A 12,500-nucleotide genomic window follows, 5' to 3' on the forward strand; every position below is an offset into this window, starting at 1 on the left:
TCCTGATTGGGAAATCATGTGATGTAATGATGTCATTTCCCTGCAGGTATAAAATTGATCATGTGATGTGTGTTGATTAGCATTGAAAAAGGCTGTGGACAGCCGAAACGTTTGCTGCTGTAAAGCTGTATTATTTGCTCAATAAACTGAGCTTGTGTGCTGCAATTCTCTGGATTTTTTGTTGTACCTCAGGGGAACTGGGCACCCCCAATTGCGTGCACACCACCAGGAGAGTGTTTATCCGCCTGTTGAGCTGCTGACCACCTCTGGACTATATATATATATATATATATATATATATATATATATATATATATATATATATATATATATATATATATATATATATATATATATATATATATATATATATATATATATATATATATATATATATACATACATACATATACATACATACATACACACATATACACACACATACATACATACATACATACATACATACCTGCCCTCCCAGCGATGTTAAAGAGAACCAGATATGAAGCACCCTCTTGTATTTTACCTTATAAATCAGTGGGAACATGACAGTAAACACCTAATCTGCCCTTTGTTTCATTGTTCTCTCTGTAATCTGATTTATCACCTCTGATAAGAATCCCCGACTGAGCAGTCCGTCTAGCTTTGCTACAGAAAGATTATAGCGAAGTCTGTCTTATGTGGTGTTATTTCAAGCCCAAGCCTGCCCCCTTGTGGCTCTGCTATAATGACTCAGCAATAATCATTCCCAGCAAAGCCAGATTTAATTGCTCAGTCTGGGATTCTTGTGACTGCTGATAACAGACACTTTTAGCAGTGAGGATGAAACAAAGAGCATGGTAAGTGTTTTCTCTAATGTTCTTACTGATATACATGGTAAAATACACAAGGGTGCTTCGTCTCTGGTTCCCTTTAAGCCTAGGCTGATTAGGTATGTGGAATTCCTCTGCCAGGGCATTCTGGGAGACCAGGTATGTTGTCTACTGGCTTTAAAACGCTCAATAATTAAACATTGCGCAGGAACCACCTGCCAGCATTAAAAATTTTGCTGCTTGTGATAAGTGTAAGAATATATATTGGGGTGAAAAAAAGGATTTCACAATGGACAAACACTGGCTAAATCATTTATAAATGAATACTGAAAAAAAAAAAGTTATTTTATTCAATAGGCCATTTTCAGTATAGTTTGTCTTTCAGTGCACCTCTCATCCAGTCATTTCAATTATTTTGGAGCTGCATTACTGCAAGTGGCCACAGGAGGACACCATCACCTTATGGACTCAAATTCCTTATAGAAAATTCACATGGCTTACCACTTAAAGAGACACTGAAGCGAAAAAAAAATGATATTATGGTTTGTATGTGTAGTACAGCTAAGAAATAAAACATTAAGATCAGATACATCAGTCTAATTATTTCCAGTACAGGAAGAGTTGAGAAACTCCAGTTGTTACCTCTATGCAAACAAGCCATTAAGCTCTCCGACTAAGACTCAACACACACCATACAATCTTGGTTGTTCAATCTTACCACTTTCATGTAGTATAAGAGCTTATCCAATCAATCATTCAAGGTATTTTCAACCTGTTGGCCCTTATACTACATATATTTGGTAAATCTGTACAACCAAGATTGTATGGTGTGTGTTGAGCTTAAGTCTTAGTCGGGGAGAGGGCTGTTATCTGACTTTTATTATCTCAACTGTAAATGAACTGTTTACTTTTCCTCTGCTAGAGGAGAGTTCATTACTTCACAGACTGCTCTGAAAGAATCATTTTGAATGCTGAGTGTTGTGTAATCTGCACATATTAGAGAATGATGCAATGTTAGAAAAAAACACTATATACCTGAAAATAAAAGTATGAGAATATTTTCTTTGCTGCTAATTTTCTAGTAATTATTCATAGTACACAACCAATTAATTACATCATATATTTTTTTTCGCTTCAGTGTCTCTTTAAGGCCTCAATTCACTAAGCAGTTTAGACAAGTTTACTGATGATTTTTAGTCTACTGATGGTTTTGTCAGTTGCATCAAAGGGGAATTCACGATTACCAAATGTTTTAGACCTGGTCTAAACCATTTGGTAATTAGGTGGGTAATGCAGGGGAAATGATCAAAAGATGCAATTCACAAACGAGTAGCTATGACTGGCATCCTTCTCAGATGAGTCTCCTCTGCATACAATTAAACTCCTGCATAATTAATTCAAAAGGTTCCATCCTCACATCTAAAGCTGGAGGATTTGATTGACTCAGTGTAATTACCGGTAATTCTTTCTTTGGATCAGTGGAGATATACAAGTCAACAGATTTTTTTTGTTCAGGTTCCCACAATTTATCAGCTTCAAAGTGAGGCGTAGTCATACACTGGTTGATTATTCCAGCAGATTCAGTCACTACGATCAATCTGCCAATAACTTAAAGGATACCCGAAGTAAAATGTGACATGATGAGATAGACATGTGTATGTACAGTGCCTAGCACACAAATAACTATGCTGTGTTCCTTTTTTTTTTTTTTTCTCTGCCGGAAAGAGTTAAATATCAGGTATGTAAGTGGCTGACTCAGTCAGGAAGTGACTACAGTGTGACCCTCACTGATAAGAAATTCCAACTATAAAACACTTTCCTAGCAGAAAATGGCTTCTGAGAGCAGGAAATGGAGAAAAGGAGAATTTCTTATCAGTGAGGGTCACGCTGTAGTCACATTCTGTCTGAGTCAGCCACTTACATACCTGATATTTAACTCTTTCAGGCAGAGAAAGAAAAAAAGGCACACAGCATAGTTATTTGTGTGCTAGGCACTGTACATATACATGTCTATCTTATGTCACATGTCAGTTCAGGTATCCTTTAATCATTGCTACATTTCTGATCAATTCACTTTTGAGTGTATCTGAACAGTTCATCCACCGGATGCACAAAACACTGATAGTACATTTTCATCAAATGGATGGAAGATGGATTAGTGGTTGCATTCATTCGTGTAAAGCTAGCAGGGCAAGGGTGCCATTGATTTTTCAACAGATTGCAGCAGAAATCAGGTTGACATTAAATGATGCACAATTCAGAACTGCTTGCTTTTTAACAATTGATTGTTTGACTGGGCCACAATTGTTCCCTTTACAGCTACCTGACCCCAAAAAATGAACACCGACTCAATGTTTATAAATAGCATCACGTTATTGCCTTTCATAAATAAATGTGCCCTTGTTCAGTCAAAGTTTGCTCCTTCACTGCACCCTTACAAATGGAAGCAAGATAAAAATGTGTCCAAAATAGTTTTTACCTGAGGTGCTATTTTAAGCCTCATGAAATGCAGTACATGATTGCATGCTATTGGACAGATCAGAGTAGACGGACCTGTTCATGAAAATAGTGGTCATGAGACCATTTAATGTGTAGCATCCTGGCAGTCTCTAGGACATGAAAGGCGTTATGTGATGCTGCATCATTACCCTTAGATGGTGCATCCCTCCCGCTCTGCAAGAAGCAAGCTGGCAGGAAAATGAGCTGGTCATTTGCATGGCCACTTGTGCATGGGTACCTCAGGTGGGGGTGTTTCTAACACCAACTAAGAAGTGTCCTGGCTACACTGAAAAAAAAGCATAGTTACCTACTACTTTGATCTGTTAAGCTGATGTCAGATTTCATCTGTAGATGTATTGCTTTGTCAGTTGCTTAAAGGACAACTGTAATGAGAGGGATATGGAGGCCGCCATATTTATTTCCTTTTAAAGAGGACCTGAACTCAGAACTTCCTCTCTGCTCTAAAAGATACGCAAAAGCATAATAACCTTTAAAGAAAAACATTTCTTTATTACAGCGGATACAAATCCTGAAATAAATCTGCACAGTTTCTACTTCCTGATTCATGGAAGCAGACATATTGTTAACAGCTTGTGCTTTCAAATGAGCTTATCTGCCATGGCAGCCAGGTGACACAGGGGAGAGATCAAATTACACTGTGTTTGGACACAAATGTAGGGTGATTAGACAGGCTAAACTCTCCAAATACAGTAAGGGTGAATTTCTCTATGTATCTTTCTGTCCTGTGCAAGAGTTCAGGTCCACTTTAAGCAATACCAGTTGTCTGGCTGTCCTGCTGATTCTATGCCTCTAATACTTTTAGCCATAGACCCTGAACAAGCATGCAGCAGATCAGGTGTTTCTGACATTATTGTCAGATCTGACAAGATTAGCTGCATGCTTGGTTCTCGTGTTATTCAGACACTACTGTAGCCAAATAGACCAGCACTTGGTATTGTAAAAAAGGCAATTGGTATTGTATAAAAGGAAATACATATGGCAATCTCCATATCCCTCTCATTACACTTGTCCTTTAACACAGGGGTCCCCAACCTTTTTGAGCCCGGGGCCCACTATACCGACCAAAATTTTCTCCGGGGCCCCCCGGGGCGCGCGGGGGGGGGGGGGGGGGTGGCGTGGCTAGTGGCGGCGGCAGTTAGCCCAGTATAGCAAGTACAGCTAGCCCAGTATAGCAAGTACAGTTTAGCAAGTACAGTTAGCCCAGTCGCTTTCTTCCTTATATTCCCCCAGGCGCTCCTGTCCTCGGTTGCAGCATCTCGTAATACAGGAGCACTTCCCGCGCGGCTGCTGTAAGGAAGAGAAGGAAGCAGGGCAGCGGCTTCCTGTATCGGCGATCGCCGTTACCATGGGAACTGCTGCCCCGCCTCCTCCTCTCCTTACAGCAGCCGCAGGAGAAAGCGCTGCTGTAATGCTGCAAAGAGGAGAGGGGCTAGCCGCTATGGGATTGGGGAATATAAGGGAGGAAGCGGCCACCCGCTCATAAGCTAACAGGAGCGGCGGCCGCGGGGAGGGAGAGGGAGAAAGGCCAGATCCGCCGCGGCCCCCCAGAAATTTGCCCACGGGCCCCCAGGTTGGGGTCCTCTGCTTTAAGCCAGGCTTCTATTTCTATGATCTAGCTTACTCCTCACTGTAATGGGAGCACAGACAGAAATAACACTATTTTTAGTAGTGTGGGAAAGTATTAAAATAGACCTACTAAGATTATCCTTGTCTCATGTTACAATTACAGGATTCAAATTAGAGTAATCTGAACAAATGTTCTAAACCTTCTCAGCTTTATTTTAAAAAGCAAGAAATTGTTCGAAATTCGATTTTAATATTTATAACACCCAATAAGCGCATTACAGTATGTAGGATAAAGGCCCAACTCCACAGTCAAATTCAGAGATTGCTGCATAAGACGGGTTTTGAACTAGTCCATCTCCCCATGGGGGGGGGGGGGGGGGATTTCTCAGTGTCTTCTTTGATTTCTAAAGCATTTCCAAAACGGCAGTTGCCAAGTGTAAGGCCTCTTGCACACTGCAAGCGATTCCGATTCAGATTCCGCTTTTTAAACAGTTTTTACATCTGATTCAGATTCCGATTTGCAGTGTGCAGGGAGAAAACTGCAAATCTGAATCTGAATCGGATGTGAAAACCGATTAAAAAGCGGAATCTGAATCGGAATCGCTTGCAGTGTGTAAGAGGCCTAACTGATAAAATAGTGTGCAAGTGATTAGGGAGGCCGGCTGGTATCTTACTATTTTGGCAGTTAAATTGCTGTTCAGGAAATGCTTTCGAAAGCAAATTAAAAAACTGAAAATCCCTCATGAGGAGATGGACTAGTCCACCTGTCAGTTCTTTCAGATTTTAACGGCTTACTTTTTTCGCTGGAGTGGTCCTTTAAAAGGGGAGTAAATGGAACATGGAAGAAGAGGGAATAGAAGGGTGATAGAAAATCACAGCAAGCCTATCTCTTCCTATCTGAACATTTTGAATTTAGCCAAGTGTCAGATTTGTCAAGGAGGGATTACGAGGAACGGGGGAACGAGGAGCGAATGAGTATGGGACAATGTACAGAGGTATTTGGATCCAGCGTGATCATACCTCTCCAGTTACCTCAGGTCAGTCATCATGTGCTTTAATGTAAATGCCGCATCACTTTTATCACAGGCTTCTGTGAAGTAGTTTACATTTAGCATAAAAGTGCTTACAGCCAGAGCCAGAAATAAAGCACTGCCTAGGCAGAACAAAGGCAGAGGTGAACGCCTGACGTTTCACTAGCTAAGCATGTGCAGTCATGCTAGTATTCTCGATTCTCGTGCAGCTGGTTATGCAGCCTGACTCAAGCACAACCCAGTTGTACAGGAACAACCAACAACATCTGTCACTTCTATTCTTTTGGAAAATGTACAAACTGATTTTTTACTAAAATGTTTTACAAATAAAAAACTAATATAGGCTGTGTTCATGACAATATAATTTTATTAAATTAGAGATTGGCACATAGCTTAGTAACCTTGATGGTTCCATTGCTAAGGATTCTACCTCTGGGTAGAGTCATTCTCCCATTTGAGTAGTGCAGCAGGTCTGCTATAAGACTACCAAATGGAAAGGGGTACTTGGGACTATGTTGTAGCTACAAGCACTGACACCACTGAATCTAGTTAGTCTACAGAAGATGCCTGATGCTGCATCCTCTGTCGGCTCCAGATGTGTGTGTCACTTGACCACAAGAAATCACATGCCTCATCAAGAGCTATGCAGAGGATGCAGTAAAAGCAGTCAGCAGCCACAAGAAATAAAGAGTACTGGTGCCTGGAGGAGTTGATGTTACATTGAGGCATCGGGATGCTTGAACTCTCAACTCAAGCAAATGGAAATTACACATATACAGCATCAGGCAATCCCTGCCTGTGCAGAATAACCTAGACCCTATAGACCTTTATATAAAAATGTGAAATATTTTTAATGTATATAAACACATAGAACAGTTCCCCTGCATTTACTATGAATTATTTTAGCAAATACATTATAATAAACACAGAAAAAATTATGTCACAGTGGAAAAACATGCAAAAAACAAGATTAAGAGAATGACATGAAATGAAGCCCTACGTCAGGGCTCCTATCAAAATATTGGCGATTATGGATTACAGGTATCAGTTTACTCTACAGAAATTCTCTCTGGTGAGAAATCATGGAGAAGCAAGTGACCAAACTGATGAACAAATAAATTAACCAGATGGCTGGTACTGATTGTGTTTCTCTTCAGTTTTAGTCTACACAGGAAGCAGATGTGAGACACAATCATTAGAAGCCAATCAGACTTGAAGATCAATCACCTGAAGAGAACATCTGCAGAGTGTACTATCCATCTTTAGCTAGAAATGTCACTTTGGTCCTTTTAGAAGTGACACTGACCGACATCAAAAACATGAACAGGTCAAATCTTGGGCACATCACATTACTATTTCTGTGGAATTCATCCAAACAACAGTAGCATATCACCTACGGGAATAAAGTGAGTGGGCTGAGTTTCTTCAAGTTTATTCCTCAACCAATCAAAGTCTTGGTATCTTCGACGTATGGAATATTCTGGAAGGTCAAACTCTGTGCGTGATGTCTGAAAAATAAAACAAAAAAAAGGATTTATAGCCTGAAATGTAATGCAAACTTGCTCTGGGACAAATATCTGTACCTCTATACACCCTTGGATAAGTTTTTTGACCAGTTACTCCACACCTCAGTAGGCAGCATCCTAACCCCCCAGACATACAGCTTCCCACAGCTGGGAATGAGGTCAGCTGTCTACTTGAATATACTGAATGTCCAGGTTATTCAGTTGGTGAATTTATTCTTCCCTGATAGCACAGTCATGCTCCAAGAGGACAATTCCAGGATTCATGAGGATCAAATAGTGTAAAAGTGGCTTAGGGAGACATAATTTTCACACATGAATTGGCCATCACAATGTCCAGACCTTAATCCCATTGAGAATCTTTGGTATCGGCTGGAAACAATCATCTCTACAAAATCATGGCGAAAAATAAATGCAATTCTTGGAAGGAAATAAATGTTGTGATATCACAGAAGCTCAGTGAAACTATGTCATGGCGAATGCATGCTATAATCAAAGCTAAAGGCGATAAAACCAATTACTGTGCGTGACCTTTTTTGAGCAAGCAGTGTATCTAGAATCTCCATTTGAACTCTACTACTTCTACTCCTAGATAACTGAAGTATCCTAACAGCACAACTATTGTCAGAGAAGGTAACCTGCCCAGAAGTCTTCTCAAATATTCCAATCAACAACATCACAGCTAAAAAGGTTTCACTTTATCTGGCTTTAGGCCCATACACACGTCGGATTTTAGCGAACGACCAGTCGTTTGAACGTTCCGTCGTTCGGACGTTTCCGCGTCAAATCCGACGTGTGTACAGACTATCGTTCGGGTGATAAGACTGGTTACCAGCGATCCGCCCGGCGGATCGTTGGTAACCAGTCTTATCACCCGAACGATAGTCTGTACACACGTCGGATTTGACGCGGAAACATCCGAACGACGGAACGTTCAAACGACGGGTCGTTCGCTAAAATCCGACGTGTGTATGGGCCTTTTTTGTATAAACAAGCATTTTCTTGATTGGTGATAAGAGATGGCTAATGAGGTGCTAAATATTCCAGTTTGTAAGCAGCTTACAATTGGGCAAATCAAATGCTCCTCCTGCCAGTCTCGCCCTGTTCCAAGATGCATACAATTTGCATGCAAGCCAGGATTAAAAATGGGGAGCTCAGTTTATACTTTAAACAGTTTAAATCTGAGTAGATCATTAATAATAATAATAATAATAATAATAGCAGCATTTAGGAATACGAATAAACTTGCTTCGTATAGTTCATATTTTAAAAACAGCTGAGATTGTAAATAAAAGTTGGAATACTTTATTTTGAGGTTTCCTTCCGTTTTTGTAACGGTTAGGTGCCGGTGTGACGGTGTGAATGCCTAAATGGTGGGCAAACCAGAAAACATAACATTTTATTTCAGTCCTTTTTTGTGTGTCTATGAAAGGGATATTTATATAATTTTACTACTAAGAAGAAAGTCCTGTTCGCTACAAAAAAAAAAAAAAAATCAAAGAAACAGTGCTACAATTTAAATTTTCCACAAAGGAAAAACAAAACAAAACAAACCACTATAGGTTAAACTGATACACCTCTGCCAGTACTGAGGGTACTGAAGTGTTGAAGACATTCGATGAGTGTGTACCGTATATTCTGGCGTATAAGACGACTGGACGTATAAGACGACCCCCCAACTTTTCCAGGTAAAATATAGAGTTTGGGATATACTCACTCTATAAGACTACCCCTCTTCCAACGCACACCAAATTAAAATAAAAATCAAAAACATCATATACTGGTGCTATGTATGAACAGATACTGGTGATGTACTGTATGTGGTACCCAGTATATAACAGTATATAGTCAGTTGACTTGTTGCATTGGTCAACTCTCCTTAACCTGCTGAGCGGTCTGGACGAGCTCAGCTCGTCCAACACCGCCAGAGGCTGCCGCTCAGGCCCTGCTGGGCCGATTTTGATGAAATAAAAAGCAGCACACGCAGCCGGCACTTTGCCAGCCGCGTGTGCTGCCTGATCGCCGCCGCTCTGCGGCGATCCGCCGCGAGCAGCGGCGAAAGACGGTCCCCCCAGCCGCCTGAGCCCAGCGTAGCCGGAACAAAAAGTTCCGGCCAACGCTAAGGGCTGGATCGGAGGCGGCTGACGTCAGGACGTCGGCTGACGTCGATGACGTCACTCCGCTCGTCGCTATGGCGACGATGTAAGCAAAACAAGGAAGGCCGCTCATTGCGGCCTTCCTTGTTTATTCTGGGCGCCGGAGGCGATCGGAAGATCGCCTCCGGAGCGCCCTCTAGTGGGCTTTCATGCAGCCAACTTATAGTTGGCTGCATGAAATAGTTTTTTTTTATTTAAAAAAAACCCTCCCGCAGCCACCCTGGCGATTTAATCAGAACGCCAGGGTGGTTAAGTAGACTGGTCAGCTCTCCTTGTCTACCTGTTCAGAGCGGTATGGAAGAATAGATTGCGCTCCCTCAGCAGGGAGATCTGAGAGGCAGTAACAGGATAGGGCGTATCACCCGGCATCAATGACACCCGGCGTATAAGACGACCCCTAACTTTTCAGAAGATTTTAAGGTTAAAAAGTAGTCTTATACGCAGGAATATACAGTAACTGTTTTACCTTAGTCATGATACGATAGGTTATATAAGTTTCCATAGTGCACACGTGTTTCTTTGGATCATCAACAGTAACAAAGAGGTCTCTTGTCTCTCCATCCATGTCATCATCCAGTTGTAGCCTGTTAAGAAGTGAAGATGAAGATGCTGGGCTTGAAGTATCTGCTGGAGTACCATTGGGTAAGCTAAGATCCTATTAAAAAGACAAAAACAACTGAAAATGTTGTATACAAATAGAAATTAAATAGATTAGTTAAAAACACCACAACAAAAGTTTTGATATTTTGCTTTCCCTACAGCCATTCATGTAATTGCAGCAGCAGGATATCTTTCTTTTTTAATGAGAAAATGCTTTCAAATACCACTTTTCAGTATCTGATAGCTCCTCATCTACTAGGGACAGAGGTCCCGAGCACTGTAATAACAGCGCAGGAGATTTGGGCGCAGCCGGCGCCACCATAGACAGCGCTCTGTGAGTAACTTCAGCACCGTCAGAAGACGAAGCTGAAGTTGCTCTTAAAACACTATAATTTGGCCTCCAGCAATAGCTGGAAGCCAAATTATATAATTCTCCACTGTCTACGTGGACGTGGAGGGGGAATAGCAATTATGCAGCTGGAAACTTGTGCAGCAGCAGGATAAGCCATATACCGGCTATGTCCTGCGCCCAAGTCTCCCGGCGGCCAATTCATATGTACGCCAAAGGTCCTACTCTTCAAATGGTCTCCTCCACTTGGCAAGATTTATACCAGCCATTACTTCTGCTAACATAAAAATAACTGGAATGAAATAAAGGCCATTAAAAGTCTTGTCAGGTAGAAGATACCAGGGCTGTGGAGTCAGAGTTGGAGTCGAGGAGCAATTTTGGGTAAATGAATTTGGAGGTTTCATAAACTAAGGAGTCGGATGATTTTTGTACAAAATCCACAGCCTTGGTAAGTATTAGACAAAGGAGTCGGAGCCATTTTGGGTACCTGGAGTCGGAGTTGGATGATTTTTGTACCGACTCCACAGCCCTAGAAGAGACCAAGAGATAAGGGGAATGTCTGTTCCCATTTGCAGTCCTGCTAACAGATAAGGAGCTATCAGATATTGAAAAAAGTTATATCTTTGAACTTTTTTTCAGGTTTTGATTGCAAAAGCTGCTAATATAAGAATCACTACAGGTGTAGCAAAGCATCAATATTTTTGCCATAGTGGTCGTTTAAAAGTATTAATAGGATACATAAAATGTTACACTTCCTAAAATTCACATAGTTTTGAAAAAAAGTTTACTCTTTATTGATTTACAGCATTCTAAGCTTTCTTGTTCACCATGTTGTAAGTGGGGAGGGCCTCGAAGCGTTGTCCTTTTTCCTAAAAGAGGCCCATCCTAACCTGCCTGAACATAACCACTTCTTGGTGGAAACATTACATCTATTACTGAGTGAGAACTACTTCCTCTTTGAAGGACATTTTTATCGCCAGGTGACCGGGACATCGATGGGGGCGGCGTGTGCACCGGCATACGCCTGCCTCCATCTGGGTTACTGGGAGAGGCGGGACGTGTATGTCATGGACATGTTCCGGTGCCAAGTCGCCCTCTGGATAAGATTTATAGATGATGTGCTGGTGGTGTGGAGGGGTGGAAAGGAGGAACTTAAGGTGTTTATGGATACATTAAACGCAAATGACAGGAACATTAGGCTTACCTATACGTGTGATGCAGTAGAACTACCCTTCCTGGACCTGAAAATTGCGGTCAGGGGGGATCGTTTGGTGAGCACAACGTATAGGAAACCCACAGCAGGAAACACCATCCTCCATGCCTCCAGCCATCATCCCGGTCACCTGGTGAGGAACATTCCATTTGGCCAGTTCCTCCGTTTAACGAGGAACTGTACTGATGAAGAGGACTTCAGGCGAGAGTCTCGGGAACTATATGACCGCCTAAGGGAACGTGGTTATTCCCATAGGACCCTTAGGAAATGTTTACAGAGGGCAAGGAGTCGAGACCGAGACACACTCCTTGGCGAATCTGAGAGAGATGGATCGGATGATGTCAGAAGAGAGGGAATAGTGACGCAGTATGGTTCCCACTGGGATGGTTTGAGGAGCTGTGTGTCGGGGCTCTGGCCCATTCTCTTAGCATCATCTGATATTGCGGAGATTGTGGGCCCGACCCCTGCTATAAAAGCAAGGAGAGCAAGAAATTTGAGGGACCATTTGGTATGCTCGGAATTCCGCAGCAGAGGGGCAGAGGAAGGGAGGAAGAACTGGCTTTCAGCGGTTCCGCCCCCAAAAGGCATGTACCGCTGCGGCAAATGCAAAGTTTGTCCATTTGTGCATAAGACAAAGACGTTTTGGGATGCAAAACATGAGAAGGAATATAACAGAGCATTTATGAACTGTGAGACCACAGGGGTAGTATACATGATTACCTGCCCATGT

At 41.8% G+C, this 12,500-nt stretch overlaps 1 protein-coding gene across 1 annotated transcript in view; it reads right to left on the bottom strand.

Annotated features, from left to right (window-relative positions):
* Positions 1-12,500, bottom strand: part of SNX30 (sorting nexin family member 30) — an 81,449-nt gene that overhangs the window by 16,183 nt on the left and 52,766 nt on the right. The window contains exons 2-3 of the mRNA XM_068271334.1: positions 10,075-10,263; positions 7,327-7,437 (exon numbers count right to left, since the gene is read on the bottom strand). Of these exons, the coding sequence (XP_068127435.1) occupies positions 7,327-7,437; positions 10,075-10,263 (300 nt within the window). The remainder of the gene's footprint in view (positions 1-7,326; positions 7,438-10,074; positions 10,264-12,500) is intronic.

Source organism: Hyperolius riggenbachi, chromosome 1, assembly GCF_040937935.1.
Source record: "Hyperolius riggenbachi isolate aHypRig1 chromosome 1, aHypRig1.pri, whole genome shotgun sequence".
Classification (NCBI taxonomy): domain Eukaryota; kingdom Metazoa; phylum Chordata; class Amphibia; order Anura; family Hyperoliidae; genus Hyperolius; species Hyperolius riggenbachi.